General features: G+C 40.3%; 1 protein-coding gene across 1 annotated transcript; it reads left to right on the top strand.

The window, feature by feature from the left end:
• Positions 1–2,167: 2,167 nt before the first annotated feature.
• On the top strand, positions 2,168–12,527 carry LOC139364610 (uncharacterized). Its single transcript, XM_071101494.1, has 4 exons — positions 2,168–2,644; positions 6,712–7,017; positions 9,418–9,744; positions 9,884–12,527. The coding sequence occupies exons 1-4, from the start codon at positions 2,296–2,298 to the stop codon at positions 10,372–10,374; spliced, it is 1,473 nt and encodes a 490-aa protein (XP_070957595.1). The 5' UTR covers positions 2,168–2,295; the 3' UTR covers positions 10,375–12,527.
• Positions 12,528–16,983: the final 4,456 nt, after the last annotated feature.

Here is a 16,983-nt window from a genome sequence, read left to right as displayed (position 1 = left end):
TTTGTTTATTAAACTGTTAATTATTAGTTTATAAATATATTAGGCATATGTGTTATAGTTTATTACATATTTAAAAATTATATATAAACTAATAATATATTTTATTTTATTTCACCTTTATTTAATTAACCAGGTAGGCAAGTTGAGAACAAGTTCTCATTTACAATTGCGACCTGGAATATAAAATATTAACAGTTTATAAACTACTTAAACACGCCTTTACATTATTGTAAGTATACCATAATGTAAAGTATTATGTAACCTAGCCGTATTTTTATTTAATTTTGTACATATTTTTAAATCTACAATTTTGAATAGTGGGAAATGTATGTCATGGTATGTACCGATTGTCTCTCTGAGTCTACTTAAGCAAAATGGCGTGCACACGTGGCCGACCGCAAAGGGAAAGGCAATATGGATACGCCTGGTGCCCAAATTGATGACGTTTGTCGCACAGCCAGTCTCCAGCCGAGACCAACGCATTGGGTTCAGTTAGTTCAGTCAGAAGAGAGAGGACCAACTCGGCGGGAAATCTGTCTCCCTTCCAGCAGGTGGCGTTTTTTCGTTGTTTCGCCCACCAAGCAAGGAGTTTTTGTATGGAGGTCATTGATAGTGTGGAATTAGGTCAACAAATAAATGAATGGCTTATTTGCAACGTAAGGTTTATTTGATCGAATAGAAGTTTCGTAATGCTTCAGGTGGTATGAGTGTACTGATATAAGTAGGACACGTGACATCCTGGCAGCTTTGAGAACAAAATAACACTAAATCAGAATTGTCTCGAGACGGCTATGCATATTTGGTTCAGTTCAGACAGTAGTTTTGATGAGCCCTTCTATTTTATGCTTGTGGCTAGAAACTTCAGATATAATGTTTTACTCGGCCAAAGTTGGAACTTGGGAGTGTTCCGAATAATTTATTTAATATCGGAGTATTCTTTTTTTTATTACAAAAATGTAACAGACGTTAATGCCGCAGTTGTGTATTTTCGGTGAAAATCACAACAATAAATGTGGTTCAGCCGTCACTCTGGCCTGATATTGGCTACACTATCTAGCTACTTTCCTCTCCTTACTGCGGGGGTGAAGTGTGCCCTGTGTTGTTGTGTTGTCTGTCGGCTTGCAGGGTAAACTCTCCCATTTGAGCAGTGTAGACCGTATGACGGTGGCATACAAATGGTTACTACCAATATTACAAGTTATTTGTCGTGTAGGCTGCTATCCTACTACTCGAAGTAAAATCAAGTGGGATGAACCAAATTGGAGATGGTGACGTTTCTATATGTTATTTCTTCTTGCCCATCGAAATAAACATAACTTTATTTTAGTTTCTTAACTATACTGAACAAAAATATAATCGCAACATGCAACAATTTCAACGATTTTACTAAGTTACAGCTGATATAAAGAAATCAGTCAATTGAAATAAATTCATTAGACCCTAATGGCCCTGGATTTCACATGACTGAGCAGGGGCACAGCCATGGGTGGGCCTGGGAGCCAGGCCCACTCACTGGGGGAGCCAAGCCCAGCCAATCAGAATACGTTTTCCCCCCACAAAAAGGGCTTTATTACAGACAGAAATACTTCTGTCTCATCAGCTGTCCGGGTGGCTGGTCTCCGACGATCCCACAGGTCCCACATGATTACACAATGTCTGAGGTTGTGAGGCTGGTTGAACGTACTGCCAAATTCTCTAAAATTACATTGGAGGCAGCTTATGGTACAGAAATGAACATTCAATTCTATGGAAACAGCTCTGGTGGACATTCCTGCAGTCATCATGCCAATTGCACACTCCCTCAACTTGACATCTGTGGCATTGTGTTGGCAAATGAGAAATGCTTACTAACAGGGTTGTAAACAACTTTGTGCACAACATTTGAGAGAAATACGTTTTTTGTGCATATGGAACATTTCTGGATGTTTTATTTCAGCTCATGAAACATGGCCCTAACACTTACATGTTGCCTTTATATTTTTGTTCAGTATAAACTAGCTGAAAAGGGCTTATCAAGACGACTGATTTAACCGAGTCGATTCGTCTCCACACTGCGCTCTCAGGTGCACGACATAAATGTGGGACTAGAAACACAATTGTTATGAATGAGATAGGAGAAACTTCATTGCGTTTGCACTAGTGATACTACGGTAGCATCCAAGGGGTGTACACACATGATCCGTTGATAGAGGTAGCTAGTTCTCTGTGTAAATCAGTTGTGCGCTGACTTCTATTTTATATTTTGGGGGTGTGGGGGAAGAATGAAAGAGGTCTTCCACCAAAACGGACGAAATCATGAACGGCGCCGTATACATTTCGTTTTTTCAAGGTCAGCTGGAATCTGCACTAGAGCAAGTAGTGCAACTCGCAGTCCAGGAAATAACCAAGACTGTTGGGTCAAGCTTGAGTTCTGTGTTAATGAAAACGGCCATCAAAGAACAAGAAAACCAACGACTTAAGTTAAAGCTTCAATCACTGGAGTTTGAATGTAATGGGGTAGAAAATGGAGCCGCGTTCAACGGTGGCATGGAAGACAACGCCGCCACGGATCGAACAAAGCCCGAGACACACACCCCCAGCCACGGCACAGAGCGCGGCGTGCACGCAAACACTCAAAGACTGGATCAAAAAGGACGAGTAGTGGGTAAGGTTACTAGTTAGGCAAGGTTACTAGTTAGGCAATGTTACTACCAAGGAACCTAGAGGTTTATACATTTGAAACAAGGCAATAACTCCACTCTGTAGCCCTACAGTCTGTTTGACCGCCGACTGCTTGTTTACGTGTCTGTGGCACAACGTAGCCACACACTCAATTTACATATAGTGGCGAAGTCAACAACAGGACAAAGCACAGCATTCTGGTATAGGTATCCGCATAGAGCGGAAAAAGCTTGATAATAATAACCAGAGTTGATATGTAAATATGACGTGCAGTAGTAGCCTGCAGCACACTGGGAATCAATGACATGTGTGGTAAAATCTTGAGGATATGAAAAACGGTCGTTTTCAATGTGGTTCTATTACCTTGGTTTCTTTGTTTCACTTGGGTTTTATTTGACTCCGGCATGTGTCCTTGTGAACGCTTACAATGGTTTCTTGTCTCGAGGTGTACACCTAATTATTGTTATGTGTCGAGGCCAATTGGACATCTGCGGTGACATTGTTGCCTTTGAGATTGTTACAATGTACAAGTTGTAGGTTGAGAACTAGTGACAACATCACCGACCTTCTCACTGGTTGTCAAGCAAACGGTTCACTGAAAGGCTGCACATCCATCCCCATTCATTTTTCCTATCAGTGAAAATGATAGGCCTACTTATTGACTACTGCAACATACATCCCTTCCTACATTCTTCTCTGTAATTGAAGATGGGTTGGGATGAGAGGACTATCAGTGGTTGACAAGGCAGTGACGTTATTGTTGTTGAGCCTTTACTTAGCAGTGGCAGCAAAGGATAGGATTCCTTTCCCCCCAATAATTCTCCAATGACAATCACAAGCGCAAACCACACCCACTCAGTTCTCAGAGGGGATACATTTAGGGAGAGGAGGGGTGTGAGATATTAAATGGCGGGTGGAGGAGACACTGGGCAAGCTGTGTGTCATCGTGCCCCAAAATGCTGAGGCCATTGGCAGACCTTCAACTCAATTTGCACATTTTGGACAAAGCTGAGGCTGGAACTGTATCTCGCCACTTATTAGGATATTTAAGTTGTGACGGCCAGGGAGGCCATTTTGATGTTGTAGGTAAATGAAACCTGGCAGCAACATTCATCCTTCAGACACCCACACTGGTAGCTCCTCATACAGTGCATGATGTCATACTTACACAATGCAACAATAACAATTAGGCTAGTAGGCTTCTTCCTCTCTGACTCAGCTCAATTACTATTTATATCCTGTGGTTTTAACAAAAATGGGTAATTGTAGAGACCATGCTGCACAAAATCTCCACACAGTTTTCACACTTGATTTCCAACTTGATTTGTTTTCTTCCTCAAGGATTTGGACATGTAATCCATTCTCTTTTCTAATTATGTAAATCTGTGTGTGTGTGTGTGTGTGTGTGAAACCCTGTTGGCTTTGTCAAGCGGCATTGTAGATGATCTAAGGTTGACTGAAACCAACTAGGCCTATGCTGTCATTGTCTGCAGCAGCTTGGTGCTCTGCTGCTCACCACCGCTTTAAAGCAGTTGCCATTCCACTCCTACTTTAGTCAAATCGCATCAATGAGTATGTTTACATGCACACTAATAATTGTATATTAAACTGATTATGGCAGAAGGCTGAGTATGGCATTAATAATGTAAACATCTTGCTTATCTTAATCAGTGTACGGTCATAATGGAAGTAAGCATGCACTGATCAAAACACCTGGTTTTCTGAGCAATCTTTAAAATATGTAGGACATGTTAACAACTTAATTGGCGTTCCAGCAGTGTATTTGGTCTACACATTTGTCAGCACCGGTGGTGCAAGCCTCCTTTTATGCACAAGTTAATTGAGTTAGAAAAAACTGTAAGTATGCATCTTAGAAATAGTTTTCACATGTTATATGTCCAACCTCAGAACAAAGTAGTCTTTGCAAAAATAACATGGTCACTGTAGTAGAATGTTTATTTTGATTGCCGATTTTTCTGCATTTATCAAAAAGTCCCATCAGAAGCCTGATTTTCAGGTGTCCATGTAAATAAGATTATTAGTGAATTTGTTATTCTTGTAAAGCATGTAAAGATTTTAAAGCTGCAATATTTAACTTTTTGGGTGTCCCGGCCAAATTCACATAGAAATGTGAGTTTTATATATCTGTCAGGTCTAAGAGGCGGGTAGATCTGTTCGATGTGTGTTATTTCTATGATTCACATTCTTAAGTTTAGTTTTTCCTCCTTTACTTTCGGTTTTGTACACCAGCTTCATGGAATATATCTTTCACAGCAGTTGGGATGGTACAATTGTTCTCAACACTATGTTTGCTTGTTTTGTCACAAACTGAAATTAGTTTAACTATTCGAATTTTAGCCCCCAGGAAATGGCTGAGCGATTTCTGCGTAGTGCATCTTTAAACAATATATTCTAGTAATCTGACTGTCCACAATCTTATTATTGTGTGCATGAAACCGTGATCAATGACTCAGTACTTCAGTTTCCTCTCAGCTTTTATCTGTAACTAAGACCGAACGCCATCTATGTGTGGTGATGGATATGTAAAATGTTTTCTCACCATGTTTTGCACAACTTGTTTTACATTTACAACTTGTGGTTAAGAACAGAGGGTGCGAGTCATCGTGTGTGTGTGTAGGCCATTGTATGATTCATCATGTCGCCTAGGCTTTCTACTACACAGGTGTTAATTCTTGGAAAGAGTAGTCTAGCTCGTTTGTCAGATATCATCATGGAGATATTTGCACTACAGTGTATGCGATGAAAAGTGTATTTTCTCTGTGATTGGATATGTTTGAAAATATCAAGTGTGGTAATTTGATTTAGCTTCAAAACCATTATGGGATCTGTGACAACTTGCTTGATTACTTCAGGGGAATGTTTACCGCTACCAAATTATACCTATTGCAAAGGGGGATGTGACTGAGCTATCTGAGCAATGAAGCCTTCTCATTGAATCATATAGGATTCCCTTAAATATTTTACTGCTCTATAAAAGTAAGAGATTTAATTATGGTAATTCACTCATATTGAATATAACTAAATGTATTGTCATTGCCACCATGGATGAAATGCCCAATAAAACCTGCCTCACATTTTAAACTGATTTTGATTGGTGTATTTGTAACAGCAACCAATCAAAAATTGAGAAATTGGCATTTATAAGGTCGGTCCCCTAGACACGTCTTTTCTGGGTCTCATTTGGTTGTAATCAATCAAGTGATTTTCACTTTCACAGTCTGGCAGTGCTACAACAAATCAATCAAGAGCCATTTAACATGGCTGAAATCTGTAACTTTTGAGTCGTTGTATTGCACAGGCGAAAGTTAATACCCATTACTGGTCACTAAAAAGTGGTTGATCTAAAACTTAATATGGAATGAATGTTTTTCTTAGTGTTTTGGGCTCCTGCAAAAAGGAGGGCCCCACTATGTAATATGTAGAGAAATGCTTCTAATAACAATGCTTTACAAGCAAGGGGTGTCAAGGCTAATGTGTAAAGCAGGGATGGACTAGATTCAAAAGGACTCAATGGCTGTTATTTTTCCAATTCTAATGGCTGAGCCAAAAATAGACCTTAACATTTTAAATGGATGAGACACCATTTTTCCCAAACCAAGTTTGGACATAGTGTGGCTTGTGATTTCATTGCAGAATGCATTTTTGTGTTATTTGATTAAATCCTCTACACAAGTAATTGCAACTCTAGTCATTTACATAGTAAAAATAGTCGTTTTGGAGAGAAGTTTCCCTGCAAGGATACAGGGTTGTTTTTACCTACTGTGTTCAACAAATATCCTACAATGAGAGCATTGTGTGCAATGTGATTTTACATTTTTGTTTGTATTTTTTTTTACCTTAATTGGTGCCAACTTTCAAATGTCACTATCTACAAACATACCAGCCATTGACCTATGCCTAATCATTTCATCTTAACTCACAACAGGTTTTTATTTCTACTTTCCTCGTGATTTACTGATCTATTTCCTTATCAGAATTAGCCTACTGTCTTTCATTATAACTATTTTGTCTCGGTTTCCTTCTCTGCAGGTCAGCTAAAGATGGTCATGGAACATGTGCTGGAGTTTGCTGTGTGCGAGCTGACCAAAATCGTGGAGGCCAGTTTCGACGACCTGCTCCTGGAGATGACCAAGAAAGAGCGGGAGCACAGCGCTCTGGAGGAGCAGTTACGCCGCGTGGCTCACCAGGAGAATGGGAAGGGTGGAGTGTCGAGGAGGTGTGGGTCGGAAAACAACACAGCATTTCCCAGCGGCTCAGAGGACACTAGGCAGGAATCCAGAAACGTCACAGTCAAAATTGTCCGGGGACCAAGGGAGCAAACGGAGACAACAAATGGTCTGTGTTTTAACATTAAAATTCTGTTCTAGTCAACATGACAATCAACTGCATGCTTTATTTACAGCCTCAAATGTGACACACACATAAAAGGGATGCTTGCTATGATACCAGTCAAATCCCACAGCACTGGAGGTTATGCTTTGTTATCGAAAATGTAGGGATGGAAAGTACCACAGTACTGCCAGGGCTCGGCCCCTCCTCTGCCTATACATTAAATTACTCATGAGAGGCCAGTAACTTCCTGTTCATATGGTTTCAAGTTGCAACTTGCAATACCACAGGGTAAATCCAGTTGAATTCAATCACTTTTTGATTTGAACAACCTTCCATACATATTTACCTGTTGTAGATGTGCTCAGAAAATACCATGAGGCATCCATGTCTTCATCACTGGAAAAGATAAACGGTTGAGTTTCATTTAAAAACTTACAAACAAGGTTGTCAATCAATTGGAAAATGTCCAGAATTTATCAAATTTGATCAAAATAAAAAAAATTATTACCGTAAATGTAAATTATCTAAAAACACGTAAAATAGTGTTTCATATTCGCGTGTTGTATCTTAGTCCCTATTTGACATAATCTGAGGTTTTTGTAGTGTGCCCACCATCGGTTGTCATGTTTTAGCTGATACCTGTACTAAAACTGGAATAAAAATGAACATTTCTACATTCAAATGGTACCACAAAGATGGTTGGAGGTCCACACATTCGACAATGTTGTCATATCTGTTTTAAAAATTACACTATCAATCCTCCATAGGAAACCAATTTGAAATATAGATTACAGAATACACATGACCGTTTTTAAGTTGACATTTGACATCGGATGGACCGGTGGGCCACCTTTATGGTACTAATTAGAAGTAAAACATTCCATTTAAAATTTAAATGGTGTAGCAGCTAAATTGCAGTGATCTGAAGGGATATGTTCATTCTATGACTTATTTTTCTATGATTGAAATGACACCCAACCTGTGTTTAAGAGCATGTTGTGTCTCAACTGATGGCGGGCACAACATAAAAAACCTCAGATAATGTAAAGTAGGGTCTTAGCTACAACATGCTAATATGTTCTCAAGAACTTATAAAATAGACAACCCTGTTTTTCTAGGCTTTTAAATTCTATCAAGCTCAACCATTTATCTTTTCCAGTGATGAAGACCTGGATGTCTCATGGTATGAAAAATGGGTCAACTTTGACGACCTTTCTCTCCTGAATGCTTTTCCAAAAAGTCACTTTCTGACCACTTCGTCCATGGCCAAACACATGTGGAAAGTTGTTTCAATGAAAAGAGATGCTGTCAACAAAAAAAAAGTGATTGAATTCAAATGGATTTACACAACATATTAAGATGAATACAAGGGTATTGTTAATCTCGGGTACGCTTTATTTTACAAGCTGCTATTTTTTTTGCTTGATCGATCAATTGGTAATGACCTAATAATGAAGGTTATTTTGGGAGTCATTCTACATTGAAACAAGTGCCGGTACATACCAGCTGGTTACCAATTGTGTTGAATTCTTTGACTTGCCAGAAAGTACACATAATGACCATGTTATGTCTTAGTAAACACTTAGCAAGTATCAGTTGAAACAAATCAAGTGTTCCCTTAATTTCTGGTGCTGAAAATAAGCTTGTGGCCAAGAAGTCAGACTGTAAAACACGCACAAAAAACATTTTGAATAGGAGTCAATATGGACTAACCAGAACTCTGAGGCCCCATTTTCTAAATAAAAATGTTAATGTGTTTCTTAACCATGTTATAAACTATGCCTTGCACACAACACCAGTCTCAGTTGAACTGGTCAGTTGACCTATTTAGTAGCTGTCAAAATGGGAGCTGAAGCTCACCTGTTACAGTTAACTATTAACTGTGTGAGTGCCAAATAGTTGCTCCAGTTAAGCCCCTGCCATTTGTTACAGTATATATGGCGTCATGCCATGTACAGCAGATATAGGTTTCCCTCTACTCTAAGAGTCCAGTCTTATACTTGTGCTGGTAATACAGTTTAGATATTATTAAGCTGGTTCAGTATAAGCAAACAAACACTTCCTATGTGTATATTGCCTTGGGTCTCTTAATGTAAGCATTTTTGTCAAATTGATCAATATTAAAATGTACGACATTAGAAATGACTTCTATAGTGATGGAAATAATCACTGAAATTGTTAACTTCTTCTTCAGGTGCAATGATGTACAAACACAAACGTGCACGCGTTTTGCACGTTTATTCCAGTTCAGTTGTCTTGTTCAAGTTTGTTTCATCTCTTTCTCCCCCTCTCTCTGTGCAGACAGCGACAAGAAAGCTGTCTGGACCATATGAATTGTGTTTGTTTTCCAGTTCAGGTTTGTCTTGTTCTCAGTTTTGTCGCTCTCTCCCTCTCTGTGTGTAGACAGTGACAAGCAGGCTGTCCTGACCGTAGCCCAGGACTGGGTCCCCATCCTGGACAAGGTGTTTGGGCAGAAGTGGTGCAGTGACCTGTGGCAGATCAAAGAGCTGGCTTCAGGGAAGGGGGGTGAGGAGAGGACTGGGGAATCTGGGCTGGGGATTGTGGGCTCCTTCCCCAGTCTGAACGCCCTGATCCGTGAGAACCTGGAGCCCACCCCCACCATCCCCCTGCAAGACCCCCAGTGGATGCCTCTGGAGGACATGGAGGTCCTCTCCTCGACCTTGGACACTCCGCAAGACCCTCCTGCTAGCATAAGCACCACAGCCACAGGTGCGCATGGGAACTACTGAAATGATGTCCCTACGTGACATGGCCAGTTATGTGCACACTTCCTCTTAAGTCTGTCACCCTTTATTGCCAATAATCATCATGACTTTTGTCTATTTCTATCCCTCCGTCTGTGTTTCAGTTGAGGAGTCCCTCAGGTCTCCGTCGATGCTTCACCGGCTCCTCACACTCCCCGCGCAGCTCCTAGAGGAAGACGAGAACACTATGGAAACCATCCCCCTGCTCCCCGACGCTTCACCTGGCAGAGCAGCTGTGCGCCGGCAAAATACAGAATCGCCTAACCAGAGCTGCCCATCTCCTCCCAAGAAAAAGGTTGCTGTTTCACAGGAGGAGGAGGAAGACGAAGAGGACGAAGAGAAGGAAGACAAAGGGACAACGACGCTGGACTCAAAGGTGAAAACCGTGCCTCTCAAAGGCAGGAAGGGTTACGAGTGTAAAGAATGCGGCAAGAAGTTCAGCCGAGCGCCGCTCCTGAAAGCTCACCAGCAGACTCATATCAGCACAGCACTGGCGACGACGACAGCAATCTGCTGTTCCGAGTGCGGGAAACACTTCTCCCAGGCATCCCGGCTACAGGCGCACCTACGAACACACACTGGGAAAAAGTCTTGAGCAGATGGAAAAGGGAATTGGAAGATTTGAAGCAACAAAAAAAAAGGAGAATTTGGAATCAGTCGATCTTCAGTCCACATCTCACATATAGCCATATCAGTAGCAGGAGGGTCACCGGTACTCGAGTTCATGCATTTGAGTTCACTTTTAAGTACCGTAAGTCAGGGGGCATTTTTTCCAGGTACAGTTTTGCTGACTGCTGTTTCTTAATTGTTACCACCATTTTGATTTCTTACATGTGGCGACAAGGTAAATACTTTAATGATTTGGGATTGGATCTCGCTGGTATTTGTGTTTAGTATGTATCGCCATTGTACATTCTCTATAGCATGGGACAGTGGCGCTCACAACAAAACAACAAAGTTACATTTTTAAGTGATCTTTTTACTTTTCTCAATATACTTTTCTACATTTTTGGAATATCAAACTGGTCTCTTTGTGCTTTATTATTTCACATCAAGGTCATTTGCTATACCGGAGGCAATGATCTTGGATTTTGTGGACTGCAACTTCAATGAACATTAGACTGATTTGTGAGAATTGTATCTTTCAGTGGCAGAAGCGTTGTCTCATCTTCTTCCCAGTGCTACAAGCAGTGACTCGATTTCAAAGGGCGTATGTGCCCAAGGTAAAGGGGGAAGGAGACAGACTGCTGGAGTCAATAGCAGAGGTAATACCTTTGTTTTGCTTACCTCTGAATGTGAATCTCTGTACAGGTGGAAAGAACCTGGAATTTCTCTTTACCTTCTTCATGCAATTCACTATTTACAGTCCTCACTTGACAGTATTTTAATTTTTTCACTCAACATAAATACCTCCTTTAAACAGTCAAATAATATAAGTTTGATAAAGGTATTGTTACATTGGTAGCCCTTTTTTAAATTTTTATAAAGAACCACAGATTCAGAACAATTCAGAACATTGTGCAATTTACTCCTGAATCACAAGTCTACAGACCTCTAGTTGATGACTAGCACAAGCTGTGTGACGATGACATTGGGTTTTTCTACATCCTATCCATGTCTGCCCTAGGACCATTCCTGACAAGTCTACGAAGATAAAGTGAGGGAAAGCATGGGAATCTCGCCCTCGTGCTGATTGTGCAGGCTGGGTTTAAGTGTCATGGGAAGTAGAGAAATACCACATTGATGAAACACACTTTTTCGTTTGTTTTATTTGTCTTGTTTGACCTCCGGATGAGTCAAATGGATGTGGAGCATCTGATTTGACATCAGGAATATTGTTTCTGCTCATATCACCATGCCTAACAGAATACTTTGTTGGAACATAAAATATTGAAGGGAGGGGCATTCTAATAGGGGATGGGTGAGGGGGTTGAGTGGCAGGGTTGTATAGATTTGAGACATACTGGTGTTTGCAGGATTGCTCTTTGCTTTTCTACAGATATCTTGGGAAGCAAACACTGTTTAAGCCCTTCTGCCAGATTCCTTAAGTATCGTAGCGTCTTCCCATTTTGATTGTGCTTTGTCTCTTGTAGATGCGCCCGCAGCTTGTAGTGCTGAGTGATAAGTGCTTTTTGAGGTCGGTTTAGTTTCGGTTCGTTTAAAAAATAAAGAACATTAAATGCATTGTGGGTTGAATGCTGTAACACCAGAATAAAACAATTAGTCACATGATACTGCTTATCACTTATTAACAATTTATTTACATGACTTTAGTTTAATAAAATATTTAAGTTGTGTATATCATTTGTTTTATTTGATGGCTTTATTTAATTCCAAGTCATCTCAAATCTCTAGAGCTCTGACAATTACTATTTTAGTAGTTCTTCAAAGTAAATGACGCATACTTTTATGACTGCTGAATACCAACTATCAATGACTTATCTCTACCTGAATATACATGATCTATCTCGTGAAGCAACTGCTCTCTCTCGCGCTTGATCGCACATTCTCTCTCTCTGCCCCCACACTAACCTAACATAGCGAAAAGCACAGGCGGGACAAGTAGGCACGCAATGGATTATGGTCATAGAAGTTAATTACCACGATTTCCGTGCCAAACAATGTATTTTGGCCTGTTGTAAACTGCAACTCCCTATTATATCGCACAGTTTAGGCTTGATATGATTTATCTTTAGAGAAACGTTGCAATGTGCACATTGAGCTGACAGTAAAAAAAAAAATTAAAAATGGAATTCAAATAATTTTACAATCAGTCAATTAGTTGTTTAGAAACCGAAAAATTACTGAAATGATGGTTAATCACTCGGCACAAAGCATGAATGTAATAGCAAGCAATACTCTGTACCATTGAGACCATGGTAATGTTACATATTCATGGCGAAGCCAGTAACCTATCGTTGAAGATGTACATGCACTTCAAACTACAATCGATGAAAATAAATACTCATCTCTTCCGTAATCCACTGGATTTGTTTTGTCTTCCTCAGGGAAGGTTATTTCTGTGGCTCTTTTTAAGGCATCAGGCCAGCTTCTACACCAGAGCGGGAAACCCACGGCAATGTCCCAGTCCATTGTAGTCATACTCACCTGCCCACTGACTTTCTGTTAAATTAGTCGTACTAGCGCTGTTCTGAATTTGTGCTCCTGCGCTACCTTTTCATATTTGCTGAATTGTAGCCACAGATTACATCTTAGTTTACACTCCCTTGTGCTTTAACTCATGTAAGTCCTTGACATAAGTGTAGATCAATTATTATGTATCAGAAAACATCAGGACCATGTGCTCTAATTCTATCGGAATCTGAGAAGACAATAGATTACAAAAGATATGGGTCTTTCATTCAGGTCAAACCAGCATCAAAGTTTACATGGGCACAATTTAATGATTTGGAACACAACCTCTCGCATCTTCAACTGTAACCAATTTAAAGAAATTGCATGCAACGTAATCACATTTTCATACGATACAATGTATGGAGAGAATTTCCCTCCTTGACTTCAGGGTTGTAACCAATGTGCAAATTGATGATTTTAAAGTGTTTAAGACTGGTCTCTCATGCAAAAGAGCATTATTGGCAAAAGAGCTGAACTGATTATTGGAAAATATAATTGGCCTGCCTATGTAAACACAGCCTAAGACTGAAACATTGTAGAAACCCTTAAAGGCTTTAAGTGGTCGAAAATGTATGTTGCTGATTGTATCTGCAGCCAGTGCTGCACACTTGCAATTAATGACTTGCTATTGATGATTGGCCTATCTAGAACTCACAGTGCACTTCATTCCCACTAAAAGCAGTGTACATTACCACTCAAAACACGTTTGTGCTCCGCAGTAAGCTAACCTTGAACAGTGCCGAATTGCAAATTTCAAGTGGATTGGTGTGACGCATCAGTATTTAAGCTTTTGTTTTGCCTGAACTCCATTCATTGGAACTGTAAACTTGACATCGGCTTTGTTTTACTTTTCAATGTTAGCCATACCTCGACCCCGTCTTTCTCCTATCTAGCACTTTGCTCTCGCATTGATGTTGTCTCCTAATGCCCGCTAAGTGTAATCAAGACTTAACACACCTCTTGAAAGAGTTGTGACGACTGTGTTCAAATGCCTCATTGTTGTTTTTGCTTTTGCTAATGAATCACCCAACCACTTTTCTTCAAATGCCTACTCTGACACGTGCTCTTCTAATTTATAGCACTTTGTTATTTTTGCTGTAACTTTACAAGACCTCCAGACCTCATTTTGAATATCAGAAAAGAGTAAACACAGCAAATTGGTTATTTGAAACACCATTACCTCAGTATTGTAATAATATCACAAATATTAATATTTGTCTGCATGACAGTAGAATAGTGTTTCACTAGCACAACCTTAAGGATTCCTACCAAAACAGTTCACTATTAAGCCATGATCTCTTCCTTTGTCACATGGGCATACAGATAACTGCCACAATGGAAACACTTGAGTAAATGAGGGATACAAAGTATATTGAAAGCAGGTCATTCACAACCCATCATGCTTAGGGTCATGTATAAAAATGCTGGGCAGGCCATTATTTTGGTTGCCATGGTTGTGCCACCCCATAGGACAATGCCCCCATCCACAGGGCATGAGTGGTCACTGAATGTTTTGAAGAGCATGAAAATGTAGACCATATGCCATGGCTGTCTCACCAGATCTCAACCCAATTGGACAATTATTTCCCATGGGAGAATGGTGTCTCATCCCTCTGATAGAGTTCCAGACACTTGTAGAATCCATGCCAAGGTGCATTGAAGCTGTTCTGGGTCGTGGTGGCCCAACACCCTATTAAAGACGTTTTCTTGATTTTGGCAGTTACCTGTTTGTCAGGTTGCAAACATTGATGTAAGATGAGGCCTGTAATTTTCATAGGTACACTTCAACTATGACAGACAAAATGAGAAAAAAAAAATCCAGAAAATCACATTGTAGGATTTTTTAATGAATTTATTTGCAAATTATGGTGGAAAATAAGTATTTGGTCACCTACAAACAAGCAAGATTTCTGTCTCTCACAGACCTGTAACTTCTTTAAGAGGCTCCTCTGTCCTCCACTTGTTACCTGTATTAAATGGCACCTGTTTGAACGTATTAGTATAAAAGACACCTGTCCACAACCTCAAACAGTCACACTCCAAACTCCACTATGGCCAAGACCAAAGAGCTGTCAAAGGACACCAGAAACAAAATTGTAGACCTGCACCAGGCTGGGAAGACTGAATCTGCAATAGGTAAGCAGCTTGGTTTGAAGAAATCAACTGTGGGAGCAATTATTAGGAAATGGAAGACATACAAGACCACGGTGAGCAAAAATCCCAGAACCACACGGAGGGACCTAGTGAATGACCTGCAGAGAGCTGGGACCAAAGTAACAAAGCCTACCATCAGTAACACATTACGCCGCCAGGGACTCAAATCCTGCAGTGCCAGACGTGTCCCCCTGCTTAAGCCAGTACATGTCCAGGCCCGTCTGAAGTTTGCTAGAGAGCATTTGGATGATCCAGAAGAAGATTGGGAGAATGTCATATGGTCAGATGAAACCAAAATATAACTTTTTGGTAAAAACTCAACTTGTCGTGTTTGGAGGACAAAGAATGCTGAGTTGCATCCAAAGAACACCATACCTAATGTGAAGCATGGGGGTGGAAACATCATGCTTTGGGGATGTATTTCTGCAAAGGGACCAGGAAGACTGATCCGTGTAAAGGAAAGAATGAATGGGGCCATGTGTCATGAGATGTTGAGTGAAAACCTCCTTCCATCAGCAAGGGCATTGAAGATGAAATGTGGCTGGGCATTGAAGATGAAATGTGGCTGGGTCTTTCAGCATGACAATGATCCCAAACACACCGCCCGGGCAACGAAGGAGTGGCTTCGTAAGAAGCATTTCAAGGTCCTGGAGTGGCCTAGCCAGTCTCCAGATCTCAACCCCATAAATCTTTGGAGGGAGTTGAAAGTCCGTGTTGCCCAGAAACAGCCCCAAAACATCACTGCTCTAAAGATCTGCATGGAGGAATGGGCCCAAAATACCAGCAACCGTGTGTGAACCTTGTGAAGACTTACAGAAAACGTTTGACCTCTGTCATTGCCAACAAAAGGGTATAACAAAGTATTGAGAAACTTGTTATTGACCAAATACTTATTTTCCACCATAATTTGCAAATAAATTCATTTAAAAAATCCTACAATGTGATTTTCTGGATTTTCTCTCATATTTTGTCTGTCATAGTACAAGTGTACCTATGATAAATTACAGGCCTCTCATCTTTAAGTGGGAGAACTTGCACAATTGGTGGCTGACTAAATACTTTTTTGCCCCACTGTACATATTAGAAAATAACAACTCGGTACTTAGTGTAAGAAAAATAAATGTTAATAATCAACCTTTTGTTTTCCTTATTTATGTCAGGGATTGGCAACTTTGATGGGAGTGGAGTCAACAAAAAATCTGAACTCATGAGGGGCCACAGTGGCTTAGCAGTCTGTATATCTATGTTCATATCCACAAACTTTTGGGGGGAGATTTTGTTGAGACCCCCCCCCGCAAGCAAAACATTTTAATGGAGAGAAAATGTTGCAGTTTTAAAGCAAGTTTGCTGCAATTCTTCACATTTTTGCCATGGGGCGGAGAGAAGATTTTGCAATTGTATTATTCATTTCATACAATTCTATTCATTTTGCCATGGGGTGGTAAAGTAATCCCAAAAGATAATTAAAACTTGGACAATGAGATTTTAATTTCCAAGTAATCTAAATGTGGGATAGGAGACAATTTCTCATACAACTTAAGGTAAACCTGAAAATCAAGTAATATTCCGGGATTGTGTTTAGTCAGGAAGCGGTAGCAGAGTTTAACATTTATTTTCAATGGAGCTAGGCAGTGGTCAGAATACTATCCAAGTGGAGCGGTCGGCGGTGCACGTGAAAGCCGCTCAGGAGAAGTGGAGAAAATAGGAATCTGCTCTATTTGGGCGAACTCTGCTCCGTCCCATCGCTTCCTGTTTGGATAGCTAATATATGCTCTGGGACATAACTATTAGGTGGTGTACACACACGGTTATGATGAATCCAGGTGAAAAATAGGGGTAGGGTTGTAGCGAATCGAAGGACCATGAATGCAATAAGAAATCTTAGGTGCTGGCTTAAGGCCGGTAGCAACCACTA

This window comes from Oncorhynchus clarkii, chromosome 13 (assembly GCF_045791955.1).
Source record: "Oncorhynchus clarkii lewisi isolate Uvic-CL-2024 chromosome 13, UVic_Ocla_1.0, whole genome shotgun sequence".
Classification (NCBI taxonomy): domain Eukaryota; kingdom Metazoa; phylum Chordata; class Actinopteri; order Salmoniformes; family Salmonidae; genus Oncorhynchus; species Oncorhynchus clarkii.
This window is presented reverse-complemented; position numbering and strand designations above follow the sequence as displayed.

Excerpts from the sequence above, each read along its gene's own strand:
- LOC139364610 (XM_071101494.1), top strand. The coding sequence starts at position 2,296 with ATGAACGGCGCCGTATACATTTCGTTTTTTCAAGGTCAGCTGGAATCT. Across the intron at positions 7,018-9,417 it reads GCAAACGGAGACAACAAATG|ACAGTGACAAGCAGGCTGTC; the intron begins GTCTGTGTTTTA and ends CTCTGTGTGTAG. Across the intron at positions 9,745-9,883 it reads CATAAGCACCACAGCCACAG|TTGAGGAGTCCCTCAGGTCT; the intron begins GTGCGCATGGGA and ends TCTGTGTTTCAG.